The 17,652-nt window shown below is 43.7% G+C and overlaps 1 protein-coding gene across 1 annotated transcript; it reads right to left on the bottom strand.

Moving 5' to 3' along the window:
• Positions 1–3,790: 3,790 nt before the first annotated feature.
• On the bottom strand, positions 3,791–16,099 carry LOC100485704 (zinc finger protein 585A-like). Its single transcript, XM_018094733.2, has 5 exons — positions 15,985–16,099; positions 14,499–14,576; positions 13,470–13,691; positions 12,631–12,729; positions 3,791–6,917 (listed from the first exon to the last, which is right to left on the bottom strand). Exons 2-5 carry the CDS (start codon positions 14,572–14,574, stop codon positions 4,435–4,437), a joined length of 2,880 nt encoding a protein of 959 aa, XP_017950222.2. The 5' UTR covers positions 14,575–14,576; positions 15,985–16,099; the 3' UTR covers positions 3,791–4,434.
• Between the last annotated feature and the right edge of the window lie 1,553 nt (positions 16,100–17,652).

The raw sequence follows: 17,652 nt of genomic DNA on the forward strand, positions 1-17,652 counted from the left end.
ATATTATCCATTCCCATTATTTATCTTCCTATCCCCCCCCACTGACCTGTATATAGTGTATCAGTATATTATCCATTCCCATTATTTATCTTCCTATCCCCCCCCCACTGACCTGTATATAGTGTATCAGTATATTATCCATTCCCATTATTTATCTTCCTATCCCCCCCCCCACTGACCTGTATATAGTGTATCAGTATATTATCCATTCCCTTTATTAATCTTCCTATCCCCCCCCCCCCACTGACCTGTATATAGTGTATCAGTATATTATCCATTCCCATTATTTATCTTCCTATCCCCCCCCACTGACCTGTATATAGTGTATCAGTATATTATCCATTCCCATTATTTATCTTCCTATCCCCCCCCCCACTGACCTGTATATAGTGTATCAGTATATTATCCATTCCCATTATTTAACATCCTATCCCCCCCCCCCACTGACCTGTATATAGTGTATCAGTATATTATCCATTCCCATTATTTATCTTCCTATCCCCCCCCACTGACCTGTATATAGTGTATCAGTATATTATCCATTCCCATTATTTAACATCCTATCCCCCCCCCCCCACTGACCTGTATATAGTGTATCAGTATATTATCCATTCCCATTATTTAACATCCTATCCCCCCCCCACTGACCTGTATATAGTGTATCAGTATATTATCCATCCCCATTTATCTTCCTATCCCCCCCCACTGACCTGTATATAGTGTATCAGTATATTATCCATTCCCATTATTTATCTTCCTATCCCCCCCCCCCACTGACCTGTATATAGTGTATCAGTATATTATCCATTCCCATTATTTATCTTCCTATCCCCCCCCACTGACCTGTATATAGTGTATCAGTATATTATCCATTCCCATTATTTATCTTCCTATCCCCCCCCACTGACCTGTATATAGTGTATCAGTATATTATCCATTCCCTTTATTTATCTTCCTATCCCCCCCCCCACTGACCTGTATATAGTGTATCAGTATATTATCCATTCCCATTATTTATCTTCCTATCCCCCCACTGACCTGTATATAGTGTATCAGTATATTATCCATTCCCATTATTTATCTTCCTATCCCCCCCCACTGACCTGTATATAGTGTATCAGTATATTATCCATTCCCATTATTTAACATCCTATCCCCCCCCCCCCACTGACCTGTATATAGTGTATCAGTATATTATCCATTCCCATTATTTAACATCCTATCCCCCCCCCCACTGACCTGTATATAGTGTATCAGTATATTATCCATCCCCATTTATCTTCCTATCCCCCCCCACTGACCTGTATATAGTGTATCAGTATATTATCCATTCCCATTATTTATCTTCCTATCCCCCCCCCCCCACTGACCTGTATATAGTGTATCAGTATATTATCCATTCCCATTATTTATCTTCCTATCCCCCCCCCCCACTGACCTGTATATAGTGTATCAGTATATTATCCATTCCCATTATTTATCTTCCTATCCCCCCCCACTGACCTGTATATAGTGTATCAGTATATTATCCATTCCCATTATTTATCTTCCTATCCCCCCCCACTGACCTGTATATAGTGTATCAGTATATTATCCATTCCCTTTATTTATCTTCCTATCCCCCCCCCACTGACCTGTATATAGTGTATCAGTATATTATCCATTCCCATTATTTATCTTCCTATCCCCCCCCCCCCACTGACCTGTATATAGTGTATCAGTATATTATCCATCCCCATTTATCTTCCTATCCCCCCCCACTGACCTGTATATAGTGTATCAGTATATTATCCATTCCCATTATTAATCTTCCTAACCCCCCCCACTGACCTGTATATAGTGTACCAGTATATTATCCATCCCCATTTATCTTCCTATCCCCCCCCACTGACCTGTATATAGTGTATCAGTATATTATCCATTCCCTTTATTTATCTTCTTATTCCCCCCCCCTCCTTCCCCCTTGTATGAGCCAGAGTCCTGCACTCCTGGGGGAGGGGGGGGGGGGTATGTGGGGCTAGTACAACACACTAAACAGGATTGTAAAGATTATAGCACAAATTTATAATGAAACATCTCCAGTTGAACTAATCACAGAAGGGGTTAAACTGGCAATGAATGTTTTTTCCTTACGTCCCCCTCACGCTGGCAGTATCTCAGGTTTGGGATTGTGGGCAGGAGAGCTTACACTCGGTGCTCAAGCGGGGAATGTGCATATATTCAGCTGGGGGCTTTCCCTTTATACATTCTGTGTATCTCTATGTGGAGCTCTGTGAAACACCATACCCCAAATAAGAGGGCAGGACCCACCCACTGTTTAAAGGAACAGTAACGCCAACTTTTTTTAATGACTTAATTTGTCCCCAAACAGATATAATGATAGGTCAGTTTTACTGTCCCTTTAATGTGTTTAAATCTTCCGCTTGAATGTGACTTTCTAAGTGCCCCACAGCAGGAAGGTGAAAAGGCGAGGGCAGCTTGAATTTATACTCACAATATTGCCCCAAAGCTGCCTATAGGGAACACAAACTGCACCCTCTGAAAGAAAAGCTTCAGGTTTTCCAGTTCGACGCACAGAGGAATTCACGCTGCCGTCACCTTACCATACAGACTTACCTTACAGAGGTTTGTACTTGCACCAAAGCATTTCCCACTCTCCTCACATCTCAATGGCTCCTCCCCTGTGTGAGTCAGAAGCTGAGTAGGTAGCTTCCAGCCCGATAGCCTGTCCCACACTCAGTACTGACAAATGGCTTCTCCCCGGTGTGATACGTTTGTGGGAGAGAAGTTCCTCATTGCTACAGAATCGTCTCCCACACTTTCTACAGGTATGGGATCCCTTACCCGGAAACCCATTATCCATAAAGTTCCAAATTACAGAAAGGCCATCTCCCATAGACTCCATTATAAGCAACCAATTCTAATTTTTTTTAAAAAAATGTTTTCCTTTTTCTCTGTAATAATAAAACAGTACCTGTACTTGATCCCAACTAAGATATAATTACCCCTTATTGGGGCAGAACAGCCCTATTGGGTTTATTTAATGGTTAAATGATTCCCTTTTCTCTGTAATAATAAAACAGTACCTGTACTTGATCCCAACTAAGATATAATTACCCCTTATTGGGGCAGAACAGCCCTATTGGGTTTATTTAATGGTTAAATGATTCCCTTTTCTCTGTAATAATAAAACAGTACCTGTACTTGATCCCAACTAAGATATAATTACCCCTTATTGGGGCAGAACAGCCGTATTGGGTTTATTTAATGGTTAAATGATTCCCTTTTCTCTGTAATAATAAAACAGTACCTGTACTTGATCCCAACTAAGATATAATTACCCCTTATTGGGGGCAGAACAGCCCTATTGGGTTTATTTAATGGTTAAATGATTCCCTTTTCTCTGTAATAATAAAACAGTACCTGTACTTGATCCCAACTAAGATATAATTACCCCTTATTGGGGGCAGAACAGCCCTATTGGGATTATTTAATGGTTAAATGATTCCCTTTTCTCTGTAATAATAAAACAGTACCTGTACTTGATCCCAACTAAGATATAATTACCCCTTATTGGGGCAGAACAGCCCTATTGGGTTTATTTCATGTTTAAATTATTTATTAGTAGACTCAAGATATGGGGATCCCAATAACGGGAAAACCCCTTATGTGGAAAATCCCATGTCCCAAGCTTTCTGGATAACAGGACCCATACCTGTACATGTGCTTGAATTAAGGACATTTTTTACCTTTTTTTTAGACTTGTAACCGAAATAAAATGACACAAAAATACACAACAATCCTAGTATATTTTAAAAAATTGTGTTGTCCTGAAAAAAACAAACAATATAAAGCTTTCCTAAGTAAAATAAAAGTTGCAATAAAATTGCAGGAAACCCCAGATCTTCTGGCACTGAAAGGGTTAAAGAAGAGAAATTGTGATATTTAGGGGCCCATTTACTAACCATTGGTTTTTTTTTTTCTCTTCAAATCGGATTTTTAGCCCTAAAATTCACAGGGAAACGGCTAAAACTCCGACAATTCGCCGGGTAAAACTTGCCGAGTTTGTGTAGAAGCCAATGGCAGATGTTCCTTCACTTTCCTTGAAGTTCCTTCTTTTCTCAAGAAACTTTAGAGGTTTCGGATTTTTGACGCTGGGTTTTTGTGCGATAACTCAACAAAAGTCACGTTTTTGGAGCCACAATTAGAAACTTGTATATGTTTATGTTTCAGGAGGGTAGAAATAAGGTTGGAGTTGGTCGTAGTCATGGTGGGGGTCCCTAATAGCTCCCTAATATGTCCCTCTACTCTGGAATAGATGTGATAGGTAGGTAGGAGAGATACGGGCCGCAGCCCCAGAGAGAGGTGAGTAGCACTAGGCCCCAGGAGTAAGCTATACCCAACTACTGAGTATCTGTAGCTCATTGATATTATTCAGTCTGTGGTCAGGGGTTCCCCTGAGTCTGTATCAGTGCATGGGGACAGCTCAGAGTCTGTATGGGAGCCTTCATCCGTACTCCTGTCCTTGGTGTGAATGAGCTGATGTCTATTAAGGATACTCTTGTGCGGAAACTTTTTCCCACACACAGTGCAGCTGAACGGTTTCTTTCCAGTATGGGTCCGCTCATGAGTCTGGAGAGAACTCTTATAGGAGAAGCATTTCCCGCACTCCTCACACTTAAACTTCTTTTCCCCATGAGCCAGCTGGTGAGTGTTCAGATTTGACTTCTGGGTGAAGCTTTTGCCGCACTTCTCACAGGTAAATGGCTTTTCCCCCGTGTGTGTCACTTTATGGACCTGGAGATTTGTGCTTGAAGCAAAAACTTTCCCACATTCTTCACATTTAAATGGCGTCTCTCCAGTGTGAGTCCGAAGATGAATGCTGAGCTGGTATCTATCCCTAAAGCGTTTCCCACACTCAGTACAGACGTGGGGTCTCTCCCCTGTGTGAGTTAGCTGGTGCTTTTGGAGTCCATACTTGCTACGTAACTTTTTCCCACATTCGGAGCATTCAAATGGTTTCTCCGCACGGTGCGTCTCCATGTGTTTATTGAGGGATCTCTGCTGAAGGTATTTTTTACCACATTCTTTACATGCAAATGGTTTCTCCCCTGTGTGACAGAGAAGGTGATTTTTTAAGCTTGTCTTGGTCGTGTACCCCAGCCCACACTCTGGACAGACAAAAGGTTTCTCTCCAGTGTGAATTAACTGGTGTATTTTAAAATAACTCTTGTGCCGGAACAGTTTTCCACACTCGGCACATTGGAAGGGCTTTATCCCAGCATGCATTAGCTTGTGAGTCTCAAACTGTGACTTTTTTGAGAAAGATTTCCCACACTCTTTGCAGGCAAAACGCTTCACCCCAGTGTGTGTCTGCATGTGGAATTTAAGGTTTTTCTCTGACAGGAAGGTTTTCCCACACTCAGTACAAGGAATACCTGCCTCTCCTGTGTGAGTCCGAAGATGAGCAACCAGACTCCTCTTATCCTTGTAGCCCATTCCACACTCAGTACAGACATAGGGTTTCTCCCCAGTGTGGACTAACTGGTGCTTATTGAGGGTAAATTTACGACTAAAGCTTTTCCCACACGTGACACATTCAAATGGCCTCTCCCCGGTGTGAATGAACTGATGCTTAATTAGTCCGTTCTTGTGACTGAATTGCATCCCACACTCAGAGCATTCAAACCGTTTAATCCCAGTGTGGGTTAGTTGATGTGATTTGAAATTCGTCTTAATCCGGAAACATTTCCCGCACTCTTTACACTCAAATGGTTTCTCTCCCGTGTGAACGCGCTGGTGGATTTGAAGACTTGACTTTACTCTAAATGATTTATCACACTCTGAGCAGGAAAATGGCTTCTCCCCAGTGTGACACAACAGGTGCGCCCGGAGAGCCTCTTTTGACCTTAATCCTTTTCCACATTCAGAACAAGCAAATGGTTTTTCACCAGTGTGAATTAGATAGTGGGCCTTTAATTGTCCAACCTGGGCAAAGCTTTTTCTGCATTCATTACAAGTATATGGTTTCTCTCCAGTGTGGGTTCTTTGGTGCAGCTGAAGACAGGCCTTTAATCGGAAGGATTTGCTGCACTCAGAACAGGCAAAAGGTTTTATGTTGCTGTGAATTTTCATGTGTTGGTTAAGAGAGAATTTGCTCTTCAGCTGTTTGCCACATGTAGAACAGACTTCCTTACGGGAAAAGCGTTTTCTAAACTGAGTACAATGATACGGTTTGACTCCAGTGTGGATCCCCTGGTGCCTAATAAGAGATCCCTTCAGTCGGAAGTGAATCCCACACTCAGAGCAGGAATAAGGTTTTACATTTGCATGAATCAGTAGGTGCTGAGCAAGACTTTGTTTGGATGCTAATGTTTTCCCACACGTAGAACAGACATATGGTTTCCCCTTCTGGTGGATTTGCTGATGTTGGTGAAGGCCCCTTTTGTACAGAAAGCAGGGGAATGGTTTCTCCCCAGTATGAAGCCACTGGTGCGCTTGGAGGATGATTCTGTGTGAGAAGCATTTCCCACAAACAGCACAGACAAATGGCCTCCCGGTGTGAATCCGTTTGTGGGAGAGAAGGTCCTCGTTGCTACGGAATCGTCTCTCACACTTTGTACAGAGAAAAGGTTGGATGGAGCTCTGGGCGCTACAGAACTCACTTCTCTTTGTGCTTTGTGCAGGCACCTTGTGGCTTTCAGGGATTAGTGGGGAAGTTTTTTCACCTTTTATTGCTAAAGTCCTCTTTATATGACTGTCCATTTCAGCTTCTCTTTGCTTGTAGTTCTTCAGATTCTTTGGTTGTTCAATCAACCTGTTGCTTTTATTCTCTTTCCCTTTTCCTGTTCCGCAGGGAATGAGTCTAAATACAGTAATACCGGCGTTCCTCCTGCTCTCCCCATTAGGCCCGGTTCCTAATGGAACAAATACACATGCATTATGTTGGGATTCTGGGTGCCGCTGTTAGGAACACATAATAAGAATTCAGGTACAAACAATACAAGCAGGCTTTGGCTATTGAGATAATAGGCAGTGGGCACACAGAGTTCTCAGCCATATTGTATCATAGATTTTTGTTAGACTAGTGTTTGTACACTGTCAGTTAGCAACAAAAACCTTCTCTCTAATATACTGTGTTATACTGTTATGTTCTGCCAGTAGGTGTCAGTATACATATTGTTTTTGTGTTTATAAAGCTTTTATGAACCTATGCATTCTGGGAAGAGTCTCCAGGATGTGGTGTTATGTTCCTGTTGTTGTACCGTCTTGTTGTAAGGTGAATAAAGTATCAGCCATGCTTGCAGCATCATCCTGATTGGTAAGACTCCTGACTGTTACTGCTAATCCAGATTACCCACATACTCTGCTAATAGGTTATGGGCCCAGATTCAGCTGGCAGATAGAGCTCACAGATAAGCTGCCACATACAGGCTGCAGATAGAGCTAACAGATACCGCTCCAGCTATATACCTGAATAGTGGTGCAGTTATAGGCACAGCTCAGGCACCCAGCAGGGACAGTACGAGTAAAGTCAGAAGTAATGGCTGCTAACTGCACTAAGTTCTCAGTAGCTAATCTGACCAACCAGAACTACCAGTCTTGGAAGTTTAAAATAAAGATGCTGCTAATCAGAGAAGGTACATGGAAGTGCATACAGGAGGCCACACTAATGAATGGTTAAAGAAAGATCAGAAGGCACAGAGCACTATTTCTCTCAGCATTGACGATGATCAGTACATGAGAGGGCAAATCTCAGCAATAAACTGTACCTAATTAGAAACCGGTACCAGACTAAGCTGATGAAAGGCCGGCATATGCAGGACTATATAAGAAGCACCTTAGAAATGGTGGAACGCCTGCGAGGTGTAGGAGAAGAAATAAAAGACGTTCATGTTGCAGCACTGCTGCTCAGTAGCCTTCCAGAGAGTTATGAGACACTTGTCACAGCGCTAGATGCACGGCCAGACGATGATCTTACACTAGGGTATGTTACAGGAAAGCTCGTGGATGATACAAGTGTAAAGCAGAAAGTGCAAATGGCAAATCTGCTACAGAAACAGAGACTGCACTAAAAATTAAAGATCAAACTACAAACCCTAATGCACTGCGTGAAACACGTGAATGTTATGTTTGCAAAAAGCCAGGCCATTTAAAGGCAAACTGCAGAGTCTGGAAAGCTAGAATGAATCAGTTAAAGAGGCAAGCTAACCAACAAAAGGCCAAAAGTGTTACAGGAGAAATGGAAGACACAAATGCAGAGTGTGCTTCCTCCAAAGAGGATGGCACATCAACTCACAACTGGTGTATTGACTCAGGAGCTACAAGTCATATGTACGATGACAAGAAATTCTTCACTCAGAGTAAAGCAGAAAGAATTGCTACAGCTAATGGGCAATATATGGTCTCAGAGGGAGTGGGGGAAGGTTTTCTGCACTGCCCTGTCTCCAAAACAGTCACCAGAAAGATACCTGTCAAGAATGTCCTATATGTCCCAGCTCTTGAAAGTAATTTGTTGTCTGTGAAAAAGCCAACTAAGCAAGGGAATACAGTTACATTTAAAGGTAATGACTGCATTATCACAAAGGGGAGTTGTGTACTCGCCAAAGGAAAAATCAGAGATGAACTGGACTGTAAGGAAATGGTTAAGGCTGCCAAAGAGGAAAGAGATGTGAACTGTATTCATACATGGCACCGTCGCCTTGGGCACAGAAACCCTGAAGCCATAAAAAGACTAGTTCAAGATCAGCGTGCCAGTGGTATAAACATTGATGCATGTAGTAAGCAAATGAAATGTACTAGCTGCATAAAGGGGAAAATGACAAAGAAACCTTTTCCAAAAGCCAGTAACAGCCGAGCTCAACAACCCCTGGACCCAATTCACACAGATCTATGTGGTCCAATGAAAACTCAGACTCCAGGAAAGAAGAAATATTTTCTTACATTTATTGATGATTTCTCAAGGTACACAGTAGTCCTGCTGCACAGCAAGGATGAAGTTCCAGAGAAGCTTGAAGAGTATCTTGCTCAAGTAAGCAATAAATTTAGCAAAATGCCAAAAATACTGCGTGCAGACAATGGGACTGAGTACACAAGTGGCAAAACACAAGCCATTCTGAGAAAACTGTACCATACAACCCAGAGCAAAATGGTGTTGCAGAGAGAATGAACCACACATTGTGTGAAAGTGGAAGAAGCACGCTCTTTGATACAGATATGGCAACCATGTACTGGGGAGAAGCAATTGTGACAGCCGGTTATCTTCAAAACCGCTTACCCGGAAAAGCAATAGAGAAGACTCCATTTGAGTTATGGAATGAAAAGAAACCAGACTTGAGGCACATTAAAATCTTTGGAAGCAAAGCCTATGTACATGTTCCCAAAGAAAAGCGTACAAAGTGGGAAGCTTGTGCTGAGGAAGGGATACTTGTTGGCTATAGTGAATATCAAAAGGGGTACAGAATCCTGCACCCAAACACCAACAAAGTAGCCATCAGCAGAAGTGTGATTATTGATGAAAACTCTGTATGTCTAAAGTTTCATGATGTAATAACAACTGCCCAATCTACAGAAGATCCTCAACCAATACTACAGAGCACAGAAACGGAAGTCAGTGTAAGTGATACAGAAACTAAACAGGCAGAAGATGAAACCTCTACAAGTTCAGTCAGAAAGTCCTCAAGAAGCAATAAGGGCAACCCAGCTAAATGCTTGTCCTATGTGGTTCACACAGCACCACAGCCTGAACCAGCATCATGGAAGGAAATGCAAAAGTTGCCTATCCCTGAGAAGCAAATGTGGATTAAAGCAGCCAATGAAGAAATGGCATCTCTCAACCAGCTCCAAACTTGGAAACTTACTGAGTTACCTCAAGGTAAACATGCAATTGGATGTAAATGGGTTTTTAAGGCTAAATGAGATTCTGAAGGTAATATCCATCGATACAAGGCAAGATTGGTTGCAAAGGGATTCTCACAGAAATATGGAGAAGATTATGATGCTACTTTTGCTCCTGATGCCAAGCAAAGTACTTTTAGAACTTTAATGGCTATTGCAGTTCTGAGAAATATGATTGTGAGACATCATGACATCAAAACAGCCTTTCTTAATGGTGACATAGCAGAGGAACTGTACATGACACAACCAGAAGGTTATGTGAAAGATGGAGAAGAACATCTTGTTTGTAAATTGAGTAAATCACTCTATGGGCTGAAGCAATCAGCGAGGGCATGGAATGCAAAAATGAATAAAGTCCTGTTAGATGAAGGCTTCACAAGAAGTAAAGCTGATCCATACCTATACTGCAAACACACGGGTGAGGAGTGGATGTATTTACTACTCTATGTTGATGATTTGATAATTGTTCACAAAGAGTATAAGGAAATTGCAAAGCTAAATCCAACTCTCAACAAGCACTTTGAAACCAAAGACCTAGGAGATGTGACCTACCACCTAGGAATACAGATACAAAGAGAGGAAGAGGGAAGCTTTCTACTAAATCAAAGTGCCAAAATTGGTGTTATCCTTAATCAGTTTGGCATGGCAGAATGCAAAGGTGTGAGCACCCCAATGGACACAGCCTACTTAAAGTTGGAAGGAGAAGAAGATCTTCTGCCAAATAATGAAAAATACAGACAAGCAGTGGGGGCACTCTTGTACATTGCCACCACTACACGTCCAGATATAGGTGCTGCTATGTCATTTCTTTGCAGACGTGTAAGTAAACCTCGTCAGAGAGATTGGAATGCAATTAAGAGAGTCATGCAATACCTCAAACAAACTAAAGACTTAAGTTTAAAGATATCAGCAAGTGGTGTCCTAGAACTCACAGGATATGTGACCCCAGTACTCGCAAATCTACAAGTGGCTACAGGTTCAAGTTGGGTAACAGCCCAATATCCTGGTCTAGCAAAAAGCAAATCTCTGTGGCATTGTCTTCTACAGAAGCAGAATACATTTCAGCAGCTCATGCTAGTCAAGAAGTCATTTGGTTGCGTCAACTATTAGAAGATATTGGTGAGCCGATATCCCAGCCAACAGTTTTATATGAGGACAACCAAGGATGTATAAAGCTTGCAAACAGTGAAAAGATCAACGCCAGAACCAAGCACATTGATGTTAAACATCACTACCTGCGTGATCTACTGGAACAAAATGTCATTGAGCTTGTATACTGTGAGACTGACAATATGATAGCAGATGCTATGACAAAGCCACTACCACGATCTAAATTTGAGAAGCTCAGAACAAGAATGGGACTAATGTGAGAAGTATTTGTTAAGTGGGGGTGTTAGACTAGTGTTTGTACACTGTCAGTTAGCAACAAAAACCTTCTCTCTAATATACTGTGTTATACTGTTATGTTCTGCCAGTAGGTGTCAGTATTCATATAGTTTTTGTGTTTATAAAGCTTTTATGAACCTGTGCATTCTGGGAAGAGTCTCCAGGATGTGATGTTATGTTCCTGTTTCCTTTTTGTTGTAAGGTGAATAAAGTATCAGCCATGCTTGCAGCATCATCCCGATTGGTAAGAGTCCTGACTGTTACTGCTAATCCAGATTACCCACATACTTTGCTAACAATTTTAATATCACAAAAAACACCAGGAGGAGTCTATTGCAGTCATCTTGGTTATGACACATGAAGGTGATATTGAAGGTCCAGCAAATATAAAATAGTTTGCGAAAATATATACCTGACAAACCCTTCTTCTATAAGTAAATCTAGAGCAACAAGACTGAGCAATCATTGAAGACGTTTCACCACTCATCCGAGCAGCTTCTTCAGTTCAACTGACTGGTATGGGAAGTCCTTGGTATATAAACACATCCTCTTATCCAATCAGTGGCACATTGTAACTTCAGAGAGGTGACACCAGAGATGAGAATGCCGTGGGGTTACTGTGATAGGATTACCAAGGCGTCGGATGAGTAGTAAAACATCTTCAGTGATTACTCAGCAAGTCTATTTGCTCTAGATTTACTTATACTTGATGATATCTAATCCAATAGACATGCTTAATACTGGAACAGAAACGTTGCTGATTGGATAAATACATACCCTGTTATCGTACTAGTGATTTAGTCCCACTTTTCCCCTAACTGTTCCTGCCTCCACAGTGTAACACTACAAGGGGTTCCTATTGTTCCTCCCCTGTAATTGATCTGCCTGGCTTCCCAAACCAGGGTTTTCAACATTGCTCAATAGAATTGGTGATATAAATGGGGCAGATATAAAGAAGCAGGTCTGAGCAGCCTGGGCATTAATCTGGGTAATTTCCCCAAACCCCGTATTGGGAGATGGTGAGACCATTTGTGTTGGAAATCAGTGGAACATGCAGGTGTTGAATGAACTTTGTGATACTGATGATGTTCCTGTTGTGAGCGTGTCAGTAAATGGCCCCCACAGGGGCTGCACCACCAGCCCTGAGCCCAAATGAACTTGCTCCTGTGCTGCCTACAACTGGTTAAACCCGTACCGCGCTGGGGTAAGAAATCCTACTCAGCCTGAGACAGCACCGGGCCTAAATACCTATATAAGGGACACAATATGGCGGCTCCAGTTCGTAGCATCTCCTGGTGACTGGGGGTCTCATACACAATATATAGAAAGGCATTTTGTGATACTCACTGATTGGCAGTTCAGCATATTTCCCTGGAACAGTGTTGCCTTTTTTGTGATATTCCACTGGGCTGGTTTTTATCCTTTCCAATGTGACCACTGGGAAACCTGCAGCAACAAAAACATGCAACATTTAACTCTTTATTGTCCATTTGGCCTTGCCACAAATTCGGGCCTGTTTGTACATACCCAAAGGAACTTGGCCTAAAAATTCTGGGTAAACAACAGCCAATCAGAGCGCACACTTGGTATAAATATACTGTATCCAAAGTAAAAAACAAAGCAATTCATCAAACAAAATACCAGGGAATAACAATGAAACTGTATTTAATTTGGGCCAAACAAGATCTCAGCCAAAGTGAGAGAAAGTTGTGGCCCCTCAAGTCCTGGAATCTGTTGATGGGAAGCTGCATGGGCACAGGAGCTCCCCAGAGTGGCCGGCTGAGCTGATTGGATAACAGGAAAGGCCATGGAAAATGCACCCTGAGGTTGCCCAATGGTCTGGCAGCAGCAGGATTGGGACTGGCAGTAGTGGCACTAACTGAAGGGAGGAAGATACTTTCAGTTGGCACTGCCATGGTTGGAGCAATGGCATTTGGCTCTGTGTAGCTGCTACATACCTGTCTTAGTTGCTTTATTCTAGGACAGTGCAGTGATTCTCCCAGGATTTACTATCCAGTGCCATTTGAACATTCTACCCCCTAAATTGAATTGGGACTGGGGGGCAACGTTGGGCCCTATGCAAGTTCCCCTTCTGCCGACCCCTCATTCCAGCCCTGACCAAACTGGCGGAACAAAGCCGCGTGTGTATGGCCTGTGTGGCGCAAGGGCCGCCTCCCATTACTCACGTAACAACTGGGAATCCATGATGTCACTGCAGATCCGTATCCGCTCTCCCCCCGGAAAGGAGACTCCTTGGTCCATATCTGCATCCAATCGAATGCTTCCGGGATTTGCTTTGAAATGAGCCACAGAGTTTATGGGAGCACCTCTCCCATGAATAGTATTGATGTTTTTGTGATATTCCACTGGGCTGGTTTTTATCCTTTCCAATGTGACCACTGGGAAACCTGCAGCAACAAAAACATGCAACGTTTAACTCTTTATTGTCCATTTGGCCTTTGCATGACTCTGTAAAGCTCAGTACTGGGGACGACTGGATTCACTTACTCACGGGTAGGAACTAATGCAAATAGGCCCATTGTTTGTTCATACCCAAAGGAACCTGCCCTATAACTTCTGGGTAAACAACAGCCAATCAGAGCGCACACTTGGTATAAATATACTGTAGCCAAAGTAGATAACAAAGCAACTTATTAACAAAAATACAAAGGAATCAGAAACAAACTGTATTTAATTTGGGCCAAACAGGAAGATCTCAGCTAAAGTGAGAGAAAGTTGTGGCCCCTCAAGTCCTGGAATCTGTTGATGGGAAGCTGCATGGGCACAGGAGCTCCCCAGAGTGGCCGGCTGAGCTGATTGGATAACAGAAAAGGCCATGGGAAATGCACCCTGAGTTTGCCCAATGGTCTGGCAGCAGCAGGATTGGGACTGGCAGTAGTGGCACTAACTGAAGGGAGGAAGATATTTTCAGTTGGCACTGCCATGGTTGGAGCAATGGCATTTGGCTCTGTGTAGCTGCTACATACCTGTCTTAGTTGCTTTATTCTAGGACAGTGCAGTGATTCCCTCGGGATTTACTATCCAGTGCCATTTGAACATTCCACCCCCTAAATTGAATTGGGACAGGGGGGCAACGTTGCGCCCTAGGCAAGTGCCCCTTCTGCCGACCCCTCATTCCAGCCCTGACCAAACTGGCGGAACAAAGCCGCATGTGTATGGCCTGTGTGACGCAAGGGCCGCCTCCCATTACTCACGTAACAACTGGGAATCCGTGATGTCACTGCAGATGCTTATCCGCTCTCCCCCCGGAAAGGAGACTCCTTGGTCCATATCTGCATCCAATCGAATGCTTCCGGGATTTGCTTTAAATTAAGCGAATGAAACAAGAATCATTATTGGGGCTCCCCATTCCCACCCTACATACAGTTATGTACAGTACATTAGGGGAGTTGCAGCCCAACGGGACCAGTTTGTAGTGATACTGGGAGGGGAGGGCAATGCTTTGAGGGGCACCGACATCTCACTGTATGTTCTGCCTGCAAGTGCTGCTCTTCTGTGAGCAGAGACCTGACAGTGCATCATGGGAGCTGTAGCCTTTCCGTACAGGCCAGTGACCCTACAAACCAGTAATGTGATGGCAGCCATTAAAGCTTACTAACTACAGTAGAACCCCAAGTTTGCATTTCCCAGGGGACGACGTCAAAACAATGTAAATTCTGGGAAATCTGGGGGGAAAAATGCAACTTGCCTGTTTGAGACAGCAAATAAAAATGGCGTCAACTCCAGGATAATGTAAAATCTGGGTGGGTAAAATAATGGACCTACTGTATGTGACTAACTAACACTGCTGCTCTCCTGTCAGCAAAGGCCTCACAGTGCATCATGGGATATGCAGTCCTGCACTGAAAGTTCTACAAAATGAAGCAAAACTTCTGGAGCGATGCAGCAGCTGGAACCCACCATGTCAAATTATAACAGGTTTAGCGTTGTGTGATTACTCCCCGGGGGGATGGGTATAGAATATCACTGTCTCCATCTTGCCCTGCCGCCTCCATCTTAGCTTTATGTATCTGTTTTCCCTGCCGCCTCCATCTTAGCTTTACATCTCCCTCCTGCCCTGCTGTCACCGTCCGGCCTTACTGCCGCCATTTTGCCCCACTCCCTCCAAATACAGCGCTACTTGTGTCATTTATATAGAGGCTTAAATTCCCTCAGGAACTCCATGCCCTGTATTCATTTACTACCCAGTGCCCCTTCCCCCCTAAATGTGCCAGCCCTTCCCCTGACAGAGCAGCTGCCCCCCCATATACACACAGCCAAGGGGCCCATGTCCCCCTCACTCACTGCCCCATTCCCCCATAGACTTTAGCTCAGTGTCCCCCTATCAGTCCCTATCACTGGCTGCTGCTTATGTGCCCATTCTGTCAGGGGCAGGGGACAGCCATTTATCCTGAGAGGATTCCATTTTGTTTGGGATGCTGTAGCCATGTGATCTTTCCCAGCATGCATTGCCATAGGGACAGGCAGCAGGATCTGTGGGGTTTGTAGGTTAAATATGAGGGTACAAAGTGCTTACAATAGGATGGCAGCCCCACAGGTTTCCCTACACAAGAGCCCAGCAAAGCTTCCATGACAGAAAAGAGTGTGATTAACCCCTCCCGTGCCACAGCTCTTTCCCACAGAGTAGGAGCAAGGGCTGAGCCTGAGGGGACAGTGCAAGGAATAGGGAGAGGGACTTACCCGGCAGCCAGGCAGGAGATGTGAATACAGCGGGGGGACGAGCAGGGAGGGAACACAACTCCTGGCTCCCAAATGTGACTGGGGGGCGGCACTGAGACCCCTCCTGCTCTCTGGGGGGGGGAGGGGGGGCACCTGTTATTCCTTGTCAAAGTTTTAGTTGTCACTGACAGAGAGGATGGGGGCCATTTTTCTGTTGGGCAAATGTTTATTCCCAGTTCATTAGTAAGAAATGCCTGTGTGTGAAGGGAAAGTTAGACCTACAGTTTGTATAATGGCCTCTTATATCACTTTATTATTCAATATTTCAGTAATTTTATATTTTCATTATTTGATAATATATATTTTCTTCGTAAAACTGTAATGCTGCAAAGTATATCATTGGCCTAGCCACCCAGCCAGTATATCATTGGCCTAGCCACCCAGCCAGTATATCATTGGCCTAGCCACCCAGCCAGTATATCATTGGCCTAGCCACCCAGCCAGTATATCATTGGCCTAGCCACCCAGCCAGTATATCACTGGCCTAGCCACCCAGCCAGTATATCACTGGCCTAGCCACCCAGCCAGTATATCATTGGCCTAGCCACCCAGCCAGTATATCATTGGCCTAGCCACCCAGCCAGTATATCATTGGCCTAGCCACCCAGCCAGTATATCATTGGCCTAGCCACCCAGCCAGTATATCATTGGCCTAGCCACCCAGCCAGTATATCATTGGCCTAGCCACCCAGCCAGTATATCACCAGCCTAGCCACCCAGCCAGTATATCATTGGCCTAGCCACCCAGCCAGTATATCATTGGCCTAACCACCCAGCCAGTATATCATTGGCCTAGCAACCCAGCCAGTATATCATTGGCCTAGCCACCCAGCCAGTATATCATTGGCCTAGCCACCCAGCCAGTATAACATTGGCCTAGCCACCCAGCCAGTATATCATTGGCCTAGCCACCCAGCCAGTATATCATTGGCCTAGCCACCCAGCCAGTATATCATTGGCCTAGCCACCCAGCCAGTATATCATTGGCCTAGCCACCCAGCCAGTATATTACTGGCCTAGCCACCCAGCCAGTATATCATTGGCCTAGCCACCCAGCCAGTATATCATTGGCCTAGCCACCCAGCCAGTATATCATTGGCCTAGCCACCCAGCCAGTATATCACAGTAACTTTTAGAGATGACAATTCCAGATACACAGTCACACGTCTAATGAAACACAAATCAGAAGTGTTCAGAATAGGGTAGTGGAAAGGAATAAAAGAAATAAAAACCTGTGCCTTTTCTCCTTTTTTCAATTTAAATGGCTGCCCCCATGGCTACACAGCAGGGTATTTATATAAGCTGTAGTAGTGTTTATGAAGAAAACACACAACTCTTATCAGTGCAGAGCAATATTATATAATATATTAATTATTTTTATACACTATAATTTTTTGGTGTTACTGTTCCTTTAACTGTGTTCCCTACAGCAAGGCATACAGAGCCTGGGGAAGGCTAAACCCTTAGTATCTCCTTTGGTGGGGCTAATGGCTGCCATTACTAGCTAAAGCTGACTATGCTCACCTCTCCTAGAAAGTGCTATTAAATAATCTGCTGTGCTTTCTTATCCTTATTCACAGGGCCCTGTCCCTGACTTATCCAGTTGGTAAGTGCTCTTTGGACTAAGGT

This window comes from Xenopus tropicalis, chromosome 6 (assembly GCF_000004195.4).
Source record: "Xenopus tropicalis strain Nigerian chromosome 6, UCB_Xtro_10.0, whole genome shotgun sequence".
NCBI lineage: Eukaryota > Metazoa > Chordata > Amphibia > Anura > Pipidae > Xenopus > Xenopus tropicalis.